Here is a 13,320-nt window from a genome sequence, read left to right as displayed (position 1 = left end):
ACCCAGGTGGGAAAGTGCTTAGCACTCAAAGGGTTAATCACTAAAATTGAGAATAATTGTAGCTTGAGATAATATACTAATATATTTGCAACAGTGGTGAATAATATGCCTGATATGGAAAGCATTAGCATCCTTCTATGGACACTTCAAATGTTGAGAAATGTATATCTCACTGTGGCCCCGATATTCAAAACATATCCAGACTGAAAAGAATTTGACTTTTTGGGCTCCCAAGTCTCGTAGTCCGTCGGTCTAGAGATATATTTCCAAAAAATGGGATGAACCTCTTTGTGCTGACAAGTGGCAATGTGTCTCCCACAGAAAACAATAGGGATCGTGGCTTTAGCTAAATTCCACCCACATAGTCACTCATCTGCGATATCAGCGGAGGGCTGGGGCTGTATTTGAAGTAGTCCTACACAACACAGACAGTGCATTCGCTGAAACCAAGAAAGGAACACTTCAAATAATACACCTGTAACCTTACTTTAACAGTACCTGCACTGCATTCCTCACACTGGAAAATCAGCACTCACTCACACACATAAGCCACTTCCCAGATGACCCCTTTGATTATAGGTATCTTCCCGAATCCACACTGAGAGTGAGAACTTAATTAATTTGTACAAATTATTTCTGAAGCTGAATGCTGAAGCATATTTTATCAATAAATTGTATATATTTATTGATAATGCATTGAGATTTGTATATACAAAACTGATGGTACCTATAGTAATATCTCATTGAAATTTAAAAATTAATAAGTAAGGCTTTCTATAATTATCATTATGTGATTAAATACTTTGCATTTGTATGTTAACCAGAGCACACATAAAAAATATGTTACTGCATTTATGTGAGCATTAGCTTATGGGCTTTGGTAAAGAAGTTTAAATAATACAATAAATTTATTGAAAAAAGAATTACAGTATTCCTTTAAGAGATCCAATACATCATTTATCCTCATTTATCCTCATCTACACTATTTAACCCACTCAACCTTATTAACTATTTAACGACCACAACGTACCATGTACGTCACCGGTCATTAAGAGTTTCCTTGTTTATAACAGCGCTATAATAAACTCCCTCTTCCCTTTTGATCAATAGAAATAGTGCAGTCTATGTGATTACAAGTGTGCTAGTAGATAATCAGAAATGACACATAGGGCCAGATTATGAGTGGTTCGCTTTCGTTAGCACGAGATCGTAGGGATTTTTAAGAATTAATCCATATTACAAGTGGTGAACTGTTTAAATTCCCCCGAGTTCATTTGCTCAAACTCGCGGTCAGCAGCAATTTTGAACGCTGCTTATCAGGTTAGAAAGAAGTTAACAGAGAGCTGGTTATAACTGTGCTGGTCACGGGTGGTTTTATGGTCCAGGTTGTGGTCCGCCCCAGGGGTCTTCTGACTGAAGAACCCTTAAGGCGTCCGGTACTAATTGTTGGGGGAGTGATCTCTGCAGGATCCACCCATGCCCAAAAAATGGCCCTGACCTGAGCTGTATGGGTTTAAATATGGCCTCCAATGCCGCAACATCTAGTTAAAAAAGACAGAAATTCAGAGTTAATTTGGTTATTTAATAAATAAATGCGACCTACATTTTTTTGGGTTATTTTTGTTATGGTTAATGGGGAAGAATTTCACAAGTGGGAGCTCTTAGTCCCTAAGTTAAAAACCCCAGGGTAAAGATTATGAGGCCTATTTATCAAATGTCTGTCGGACCTGATCCGACAGTGCGGATCAGGTCCGACAGACATCGCTGAATGCGGAGAGAAATACACTCTCCGTATTCAGCATTGCACCAGCAGCTCTTGTGAGCTGCTGGTGCAACGCCGCCCCCTGCAGACGCGCGGCCAATCGGTCGCCAGCAGGGAGGTGTCAATCAACCTGATTGTACTCGATCGGGTTGAATTGTGGCGATTCCTGTCCGCCTGCTCAGAGCAGGCGAACAGGGTTATGGAGCAGTGGTCTTTAGACAGCTGCTTCATTGAAGACTCACCAGAAAAATGGGCCCTCAAGCTCCATTCGGAGCTTGATAAATGGACCTCTGTGTCTTTTAATTGTGTTCAGGGTCCCTGGGATTGGAATAATTGGAGAAAAAGGTGGGCCATTATTCAAACAGCTATGAAGCTGTCCAGGGCAGATTTTTGATTAAAGGGACACTCAAGTCAAAATAAACTTATATGATTCAGAAAGAGGATGCAGTTTTAAGACACTTTCTAATTTACTTCTATTATCAAATTCTGCACAGTCTTTTTATATTCACACTTTCTGGGGAACAAGATCCTACTGAGCATGTGCACAAGCTCACAGGGTATACGTATACTAGTCTGTTATTGCCTGATGTCTGTTACATGATACAGGGGGCCGGCAAAATGGGAAAAGAAAAAAAAATTGTCAGAAAAAAAATCTACTGTTTATTTGAAATTCAGAATAGGTGTTATTGCCTTGTCTTTTTATTATGCACTTGTTAATTATGCAATTCTACTGCATTGAGTGGTCTTTTAAGCAACTTATTAGTCGCAGGTGTGGCTCATAATTGCAGCTCTTAGAGTTTAAAAGGAAGCCTGACTTATTTCTAAAAGAGTGTGATCCAGTCAGGAGGGAGTGTGTGTTAAAAGAACTGTTTCTGTGGATGAAAAAGGACTCTTATTATTATTATTCTACAAAGTGCTGGAAATCTTGTGATGTGCTGCAGAGAATGGCTTTTCCCTTAAAGGGACACTTTTTTTTCTTTCGTTATTCAGATAGAACATGCACTTTTAAGCAACTTTCTTATTTACTCCTATTATCAAATTTTCTTCATTCTCTTGGTATCTTTATTTGAAAAGCAAAATGTTTAGATGCCAGTCTATTTTGGTGAACAACCTGGGTTGTTCTTCCTGATTGGTGGATAAATTCACCCACCAATAAACAAATGCTATCCAGCGCTCTGAACCAAAATTGGCTGGCTCCTTAGCTTAGATGCCTTCTTTTACAAATAAAGATAGCAAGAGAACTAAGAAAAATTGATAATGAGTAAATTAGAAAGCTGCTTAAAATTGCATGCCCTACCAGAATCACAAGTGTCCCTTTAAGTGGACTGCCCAGTGCCCTGTGCTGTATGTATGCCCTAGAAGACTGTATATACACAAACTATATATATATACACATACACACACACACATATATATATATATATATATATATATATATATACAGGTATATATATAAAATACTCGCATCTATATATATATATATATATATACATATATATATATATATATATATATATACACACACATATATATACAAATACACACACATACATATACTGTACACTTTTGAGCCCTTCACAGTCTAGCACCTGTTCATAGACCATAGCCTTTTAAATCACTGTTAAAACTTTTATAAGAACCTGGGGCGCGATCCGATATAGATCGCAGTTTGCGGCGCAAGCGAGGGAACCGGCGTCGCCCGCAGTTTCAGCTCGCAACTCGAGCTATCCCATATAAGTCGCCGTCAGATGCTAACGTGCCGTAAGTCTCACAAACCAGCGATGTCCAGAAATCTGCGCAAGTACAAATTTCTGGCGTCGCCAGTGACTTGCGGCACGTTAGAATCTGCCGGCGCCTATAAAACCTGACTAAAGTTTAAAACACCCGCACTGTCTAACACGCCTCCCTAACATAGCCCGCACTGTCTAACACGCCTCCCTAACATAGCCCGCACTGTCTAACCCTCTATCCGCTATCCCCCCTCACTAGCCTAACAATAAAAAAGCTATTAACCCCTAAACCGCCGCTCCCGTACCCCCGCCGCCAGCTATATTATATCTATAACCCCCTAAAGTGAGCCCCTAACACCGCCGCCATCTCTATTAAAATGATTAACCCCTAATTTAATCTACCTACCCTGCCGCCAGCTATATTATCTATATTAACCCTAAGTATATTATAGTTAATATAGGTATTACATTATATATATTAACTATATTAACCCTAATTATATTAGGGTTAATATAGTTACTATAGTATTTATATTAACTATATTAACTCTATCTAACCCTAACTAAATTTATATTAAATTAATCTAATTCATTTATAAACTAAAATATTCCTATTTAAATCTAAATACTTACCTATAAAATAAACCCTAAGATAGCTACAATATAATTAATAATTACATTGTAGCTATGTTAGGGTTAATATTTATTTTACAGGTAAATTGTTAATTATTTTAACTAGGTATAATAGATATTAAATAGTTATTAACTATTTAATATCTACCTAGTTAAAATAATTACCCAATTACCTGTAAAATAAATCCTAACCTAAGTTACAAATACACCTACACTATCAATAAATTTAATAAACTACAAATATCTATCTAAAAATACAATTAAATTAACTAAACTAAATTACAAAAAAAAACAAACACTAAATTACAAAAAATAAAAAAAAATTACAAGATTTTTAAGCTAATTACACCTATTCTAAGCCCCCTAATAAAATAATAAACCCCCAAAATAAAAAAAATTCCCTGCCCTATTCTAAATTAAACAAATTTCAAAGCTCTTTACCTTACCAGCCCTTAAAAGGGCCTTTTGTGGGGCATGCCCCAAAGAATTCAGCTCTTTTGCATACAACAAATACAATCCCCCCCCCATTACAACCCACCACCCACATACCCCTATTCTAAAACCACCCAAACCCCCCTTAAAAAAGCCTAACACTACCCCCCTGAAGATCTCCCTACCTTGTCTTCACCACACCGGGCCGAACTCCTGATCCGATCCGGGCGATGTCTTCCTCCAAGCGGCAAAGAAGAATTCTTCCTCCGGCGATGTCATCCTCCAAGCGGCAAAGAAGAATTCTTCCTCCGGCGACGTCTTCCTCCAAGCGGCAGCAAAGTCTTCATTCTTCCGGCGGCATCTTCAATCTTCTTTCTTCGCTCCGCCGCCGCAGAGCATCCATCCCGGCCGACTGCTGAACTTGGAATGAGGTACCTTTAAATGACGTCATCCAAGATGGCGTCCGCCGAATTCCGATTGGCTGATAGGATTCTATCAGCCAATCGGAATTAAGTTAAAAAAATCTGATTGGCTGATTGAATCAGCCAATCAGATTCAAGTTCAATCCGATTGGCTGATCCAATCAGCCAATCAGATTGAGCTCGCATTCTATTGGTTGTTCCGATCAGCCAATAGAATGCGAGCTCAATCTGATTGGCTGATTGGATCAGCCAATCGGATTGAACTTGAATCTGATTGGCTGATTCAATCAGCCAATCAGATTTTTTTAACTTAATTCCGATTGGCTGATAGAATCCTATCAGCCAATCGGAATTCGGCGGACGCCATCTTGGATGACGTCATTTAAAGGTACCTCATTCCAAGTTCAGCAGTCGGCCGGGATGGATGCTCCGCGGCGGCGGAGCGAAGAAAGAAGATTGAAGATGCCGCCGGAAGAATGAAGACTTTGCTGCCGCTTGGAGGAAGACGTCGCCGGAGGAAGAATTCTTCTTTGCCGCTTGGAGGATGACATCGCCGGAGGAAGAATTCTTCTTTGCCGCTTGGAGGAAGACATCGCCCGGATCGGATCAGGAGTTCGGCCCGGTGTGGTGAAGACAAGGTAGGGAGATCTTCAGGGGGGTAGTGTTAGGCTTTTTTAAGGGGGGTTTGGGTGGTTTTAGAATAGGGGTATGTGGGTGGTGGGTTGTAATGAGGGGGGGATTGTATTTGTTGTATGCAAAAGAGCTGAATTCTTTGGGGCATGCCCCACAAAAGGCCCTTTTAAGGGCTGGTAAGGTAAAGAGCTTTGAAATTTGTTTAATTTAGAATAGGGCAGGGAATTTTTTTTATTTTGGGGGTTTATTATTTTATTAGGGGGCTTAGAATAGGTGTAATTAGCTTAAAAATCTTGTAATTTTTTTTTATTTTTTGTAATTTAGTGTTTGTTTTTTTTTGTAATTTAGTTTAGTTAATTTAATTGTATTTTTAGATAGATGTTTGTAGTTTATTAAATTTATTGATAGTGTAGGTGTATTTGTAACTTAGGTTAGGATTTATTTTACAGGTAATTGGGTAATTATTTTAACTAGGTAGATATTAAATAGTTAATAACTATTTAATATCTATTATACCTAGTTAAAATAATTAACAATTTACCTGTAAAATAAATATTAACCCTAACATAGCTACAATGTAATTATTAATTATATTGTAGCTATCTTAGGGTTTATTTTATAGGTAAGTATTTAGATTTAAATAGGAATATTTTAGTTTATAAATGAATTAGATTAATTTAATATAAATTTAGTTAGGGTTAGATAGAGTTAATATAGTTAATATAAATACTATAGTAACTATATTAACCCTAATATAATTAGGGTTAATATAGTTAATATATATAATGTAATAACTATATTAACTATAATATACTTAGGGTTAATATAGATAATATAGCTGGCGGCGGGGTAGGTAGATTAAATTAGGGGTTAATCATTTTAATAGAGATGGCGGCGGTGTAAGGGGCTTACATTAGGGGTTAATAATATTAATATAGCTGGCGGCGGTATAGGGGGATTAGATTAGGGGTTAATAATTTTTATATAGGTGGCGGCGGTGTAAGGGTCAGATTAGGGGATAGATAAGGTAGATGGCGGCGGTTTTAGAGGCTCACAGTAGGGGGTTAGTTTATGTAGATGGCGGCGGGGTCCGGGAGCGGCGGTTTAGGGGGTAATAACTTTATTAGGGATTTCGGGGGGGGGGGGATCGCGGTTGACAGGGAGATAGACATTGCGCATGCGTTAGGTGTTAGGTTTATTTTAGCAGATCGCGGTTGACAGGGAGATAGACATTGCGCATGCGTTAGGTGTTAGGTTTATTTTAGCAGCCAGTTTAGGGAGTTACGGGGCTCCAATAGTCAGCGTAAGGCTTCTTACGGCTGCTTTTTGTGGCGAGGTGAAAATGGAGTAAGTTTTCTCCATTTTCACCACGTAAGTCCTTACGCTGCATATTGGATACCAAACTGCGCGGGTTTGGTATACCTGCCTATGGCCCAAAAAACTGCGGGCGACGGCAGAAATATACGGGCGTAACTTCTAGGTTACGCCGTATATGTGATACCAAACCCGTGCAAATATTGGCGTCGCCGGCTTTTGCGGGCGACGATTTATATCGGATCGACCCCCTGGACTCATTTAGACTCAAATCAACTACCCCAAAATAAGAGACAAATATGGGATGAGCTATATCTTTTATTAACACAAGTTGGCAGGCCAGCAGTCCCCAAGTACAACCTTAGCAGAAAAGTCTGTGGCTGAGCTATTTAGGAGACTGGACACCATCCTCTTATGTACATACGCCCTTAATGTTTCCCCACCAGAGAAGTCTACCTTGATGCTCGGCCATGCAAGGATTTTCCACGTGACTCCCCCAAGCTCTTGCTGCCCTTTTCACAATACTACATCTGAAGGGGCTGACCCCCAGCTGTAGAACTTTTCCCGCCACCACTTCTGCAACATGGCAGAGGTCATAAGGCTGTACTTTCCTCCCTAACTTGCAAGTAAACCAAGACAAATAGGATTCTACTACCTAATACCGTATACAGCTACAAGGCAAGGCAGCCTGTAGGCTGTTATAATTCAAGAATAAACCCTGATTTTACATTTAGGGACAGAATACAAGTGGTACGCTAAATATTTTTTTGCTCACTCCCGAACTATACTAAAAATAAAAGAAAACCGTGGGTGGGTTAGCGCTCGTATTACAAGTTGAAAGTAAAAAGTAAACACTGGTGCAAAAGATTGGGCGCTCTTACTTCAGGACTTACTTCTTTTCCCCATTCTCCCCATTATAGTACAGGACTGGCCTAATAAAATACCACTACTTTTTTGGTGAACTGCCATCGCTATAGGGCCACATCCTTGGTCAGTGAGGTTACGGGGTGAGCACATTTCTGGCTGCTCCGCTCCTGATGAGGGTGTGGGGGACTGTGGGGGCAGAAAAATTGTCCTTAGGTAAGGTTAGGGGGGGTGAGAGTGGGGCCCGGGGGCTGGGACTGATCTTAAAAAAATTTCAGGGCCAATCTGTTTTCCCAGTCTGACACTCCTCATAGACTTCAAGGGGGTATGTTTAGAAAAAAACTAACAAATCGCTTGCGCACTAACCCGACACCTCATTAGACTAACAACTCTACAATTGAAGGTATTTATCAATATTTTACATTCCAATGTTCTTTACATAGAATTTTTTTTCTTTATTTTATATTTTATTATTTTTTTGTAAAACATATCTAGACCTATATATCTATATGAATATATGCAGGTATAGATACTATATATATATATATATATATATATATATATATATATATATATATATATATATATATATATATATATAGTTATGACAAAGAAAATGTGTGAATGCCTCATGAACTGCTTTAAAGTAATCTAAGACATAAGATAAAGCAAATCAGATAGAAGCATAATTTCAAAGACCTGAACAAATTTGGTAAACACACACACAGACTCGCACACACACACAATCAAATACACACACAGACATAAAGCACTATTTTAATAGTAGAATATGTTTTTTTAATCTCTTGAACAAGCAATACTGGGTAATGGTATGCATCTGTGTGTGCAGAGGAGCCTAACTACAAGTTGCAAGGTTTAATTGGTCGTAGATGCTCTGTAGTAAAAAATAGAATCAAACTGATTTTGTAACAGAACAGGGGTCAAGTTGAGTGCGAACGCATTGTTCCTGCACTATTTTTGCAGGAGAAACTAACGGCTAGATTACGAGTCTTGCGTTAGCCTTAAAAAGCAGCGTTGAGAGGTCCCAACGCTGCTTTTTAACGCCCGCTGGTATTACGAGTCTGGCAGGTACAGGTGTACCGCCCACTTTTATTCCGCAACTCGAGCTTACCGCAAATCCCCTTACGTCAATTGCGTATCCTATCTTTTTAATGGGATTTGCCTAATGCTGGTATTACGAGTCTTGGAAGAAGTGAGCGGTAGACCCTCTCCTGTCAAGACTCCTACCGCATTTAAAATTCAGTAGTTAAAGGGCCACTGTAAGTAAATATTTTCTATGCCTGTTACTAACTAACTACCCCAAATACGCTTTTTATCAATAGCATTTCATTAACATATCTCTACCGTATGTCAGAAATCTTGTCTGCAAATTTAATTGTTTTCCAAACCCACTCCGTGGGTATCCTTTGCTCTGTAACAATCCGCTTACAATACCTAGGTTTCAAAATGGCGGTTTAAACACAAAGTTATTGGTTTAAGTATTTTGAACATGCAGTGTTGAAAATAGTGGGCAGGATAACGTGACATCATCGGCGAATAAAAGATATAACTTTTAGAACGTTATGAAACTTCGTTTTGGAGAAAAAATAGGTCAGTAAGTTTTAATTAATGTTTATTAACTTTAATATGTTAGTTGTTTAGCTTAAAAATTATAACAGAAAGTAATCCTTTAAGAGTTTTATGGGCTAACGCCGTAACATTAAACTCTTAACTAAAGTGCTACAAAGTAAACTAACACCCATAAACTACCTATTAACCCCTAAACCGAGCCCCCCCCCCACATCGGAAACACTTAAATAAATTATTTAACCCCTAATCTGCCGACCGGACATCACCGCCACTTTAATAAATATATTAACCCCTAAACCGCCGCACTCCCACCTTGCAAACACTAGTTACATTTTATTAACCCCTAATCTGCCGTCTCTAACATCGCCGACACCTATCTACATTTATTAACCCCTTATCTGCCGTCCCCAACATTGCCGCTACTATATTAAATTTATTAACCCCTAAACCTAAGTCTAACCCTAAGTCTAACACCCCCTAATTTAAATATAATTTAATTAAAACAAAATAAAATTACTACAATTAAATAAATTAATCCTATTTAAAACGAAATACTTACCTGTAAAATAAACCATAAGCTAGCTAAAATATAACTAATAGTTACTTTGTAGCTAGCTTAGGGTTTATATTTATTTTACAGGCAACTTTGTATTTATTTTAACTAGGTACAATAGTTATCTAATAGTTATTAACTATTTAATAGCTACCTAGTTAAAATAAGTACAAATTTACCTGTAAAATAAATCCTAACCTAAATTACATTTACACCTAACACTACACTATCATTAAATTAATTATATAAACTAACTACAATTAACTACAATTAAATTAAATTAACTAAAGTACGAAAAACAACAAACACTAAATTACAGAAAATAAAAAAATAATTACAATTTTTTAAACTAATTACACCTAATCTAATCCCCCTAATAAAATAAAAAAGCCCCCCAAAATAATACAATTCCCTACCCTATACTAAATTACAAATAGCCCTCAAAAGGGCTTGTGCGGGGCATTGCCCCAAAGTAATCAGCTCTTTTACCTGTAAAAAAAAATACAATACCCCCCCAACATTAAAACCCACCACCCACACTCCCAACCCTACTCTAAAACCCACCCAATCCCCCCTTAAAAAAAATCTAACACTACCCCCTTGAAGATCACCCTACCTTGAGACGTCTTCACCCAGCCGGGCACAAGTGGACCTCCAGAGGGGCAGAAGTCTTCATCCGAGCAGAAGAGGTCCTCCAAGCGGCAGAAGTCTTCATCCAGGCGGCATCTTCTATCTTCATCCATCCGGAGCGGAGAGGGTCCATCTTCAATTCATCCGACGCGGAGCATCCTCTTCAAAGTCCAAGAGAAGAATGAAGTTTCCTTTAAATGACGTCATCCAAGATGGCATCCCTTGAATTCCGATTGGCTGATAGGATTCTATCAGCCAATCGGAATTAAGGTAGGGAAAATCCTATTGGCTGATCCAATCAGCCAATAGGATTGAGCTTGCATTCTATTGGCTGTTCCAATCAGCCAATAGAATGCAAGCTCAATCCTATTGGCTGATTGCATCAGCCAATAGGATTTTTCCTACCTTTATTCCGATTGACTGATAGAATCCTATCAGCCAATCGGAAATTCAAGGGACGCCATCTTGGATGACGTCATTTAAAGGAACCTTCATTCTTCCCTTGGACTTTGTTTGAAGAGGATGCTCCACGTCGGCTGGATTGAAGATGGACCCTCAAGGTAGAGTTATCTTCATGGGGGTAGTATTAGGTTTTTTTAAGGGGGGATTGGGTGGGTTTTAGAGTAGGGTTGGGAGTGTGGGTGGTGGGTTTTAATGTTGGGGGGGTATTGTATTTTTTTTTACAGGTAAAAGAGCTGATTACTTTGGGGCAATGCCCTGCAAAAGGCCCTTTTAAGGGCTATTTGTAATTCAGTATAGGGTAGGGAATTGTATTATTTTGGGGAGCTTTTTTTATTTTATTAGGGGATTAGATTAGGTGTAATTAGTTTAAAAAAATTGCAATTATTTTTTTATTTTCTGTAATTTAGTGTTTGTTGTTTTTCGTACTTTAGTTCATTTAATTTAATTGTAGTTAATTGTAGTTAGTTTATGTAATTAATTTAATGATAGTGTAGTGTTAGGTGTAATTGTAATTTAGGTTAGGATTTATTTTACAGGTAAATTTGTACTTATTTTAACTAGGTAGCTATTAAATAGTTAATAACTATTTAATAACTATTGTACCTAGTTAAAATAAATACAAAGTTGCCTGTAAAATAAATATAAACCCTAAGATAGCTACAAAGTAACTATTAGTTATATTGTAGCTAGCTTATGGTTTATTTTACAGGTATTTAGTTTTAAAAAGGATTAATTTATTTAATTGTAGTTATTTTATTTAGATTTATTTAAATTATATTTAAATTAGGGGGTGTTAGGGTTAGGGTTAGACTTAGGTTTAGGGGTTAATAACTTTATTATAGTGGCGGCGACGTTGGTGGCGGCAGATTACGGGTTAATAAATGTAGTTAGGTTGCGGCGACATTGGGGGGGCAGATTAGGGGTTAATAAATAAAATGTAGGGTTCTGCGATGTTGGGGGCAGCAGATTTGGGGTTCATAGGGATAATGTAGGTGGCGGCGGTGTCCGGAGCGGCAGAGTAGGGGTTAATAATTATAATGTAGGTGGCGACGATGTCGGGGACGGCAGATTAGGGGTTAATAAGTGTAAGATTAGGGGTGTTTAGACTCGGGGTTCATGTTAGGGTGTTAGGTGTAGACATAAAATTCCTTTCCCCATAGGAATCAATGGGGCTGCATTAGAAGCTGAACGCTGCTTTTTTGCAGGTGTTAGGTTTTTTTTTCAGCCGGCTCAGCCCCATTGTTTCCTATGGGGAAATCGTGCACGAGCATGTTTAGCCAGCTTACCGCTACTGTAAGCAACGCTGGTATTGAGGTAAGATGTGGAGCGAAATTTTGCTCTACGCTCACCATTTTGCGGCTAACGCCAGGTTTAAAAAAACCTGTAATTCCAGCGTTGTCTTAAGGTAGCGTTAAAAAAAAAAAAGGCTTGTTAGCAACGCACCCCTGTTACCGCAAAACTCGTAATCTCGGTGATAGTTTCCTGTCAGATCCTATCTGCCTCCTCTTACTGTTCCTTTAAATTTCTCCTATCAGGCTATAAAACCCCACAGCTTCTCTAACTCTTTGCTGGATTATTTTTCCTGTCTCTGACGTCTCAGAGTTTCAGTGAACCAATCCGGTTCTCACCTTACAGGAAGTCAGTTTTTCCTGTGGACTCTGCTTCTCTCTAGCCTTTTGCGCTCCTCGCATCACTCTGCTTCCAGAGCCTGTCAGCTCTCACAACCTCTCAGCACTCACAGCCTGTCAGCACACGCTGTTACGTCATCAGCTGCAGCCGCAACCGTTACCGCTCTCACAGTTCCTCAGAGCAGGGGTAAATCAAGCTGCAATATCTTCTGGCTTGTCACAGATTCCTCTAACAGCAACCTCAGGTCGTATACTACCATTCTGCTGATATTTTATCTTGCTCATGAACGCTGTAACTCCTATATTCATATTATTGTCTACAGTATTACTGTCCATATTACTTCTTGTATTTTCTACCATTATCTCCACGCCTCTGCATAGTGATACAGACTCCAGTGTCTGTCTTCCACTTCCGCATTTGGCACATATTAAACTCAGATTCTCTGCCTGCAGTACTTTCAGCTGTTTGTAGGCAAGGATACTGAGACATTCAATTACCAGGAAGTAAACTTCTCATATAAAAGTTTTTATTTTACAAAATATTCTGATACTGTTCAAAAGGTGTGATATAATAATCCAGCCTAAAAAAGTGTATACACTGGTGCTACAGTTATGGATATCACTGAGGTATCAAACCAATTAACAGTGCTCACACAGCGCATGGATA

The 13,320-nt window shown here is 38.6% G+C and overlaps 1 protein-coding gene across 1 annotated transcript in view; it reads right to left on the bottom strand.

The window, feature by feature from the left end:
• The window catches only part of PTGIS (prostaglandin I2 synthase), a 197,347-nt gene extending 184,276 nt beyond the window's left edge, over positions 1-13,071 (bottom strand). Inside the window, 1 exon segment of the mRNA XM_053716906.1 lies at positions 12,995-13,071. Coding sequence (XP_053572881.1) covers positions 12,995-13,071 — 77 coding nt within the window.
• Between the last annotated feature and the right edge of the window lie 249 nt (positions 13,072-13,320).

This window comes from Bombina bombina, chromosome 1 (assembly GCF_027579735.1).
Source record: "Bombina bombina isolate aBomBom1 chromosome 1, aBomBom1.pri, whole genome shotgun sequence".
NCBI classification, from domain to species: Eukaryota; Metazoa; Chordata; class Amphibia; order Anura; family Bombinatoridae; genus Bombina; species Bombina bombina.
This window is presented reverse-complemented; position numbering and strand designations above follow the sequence as displayed.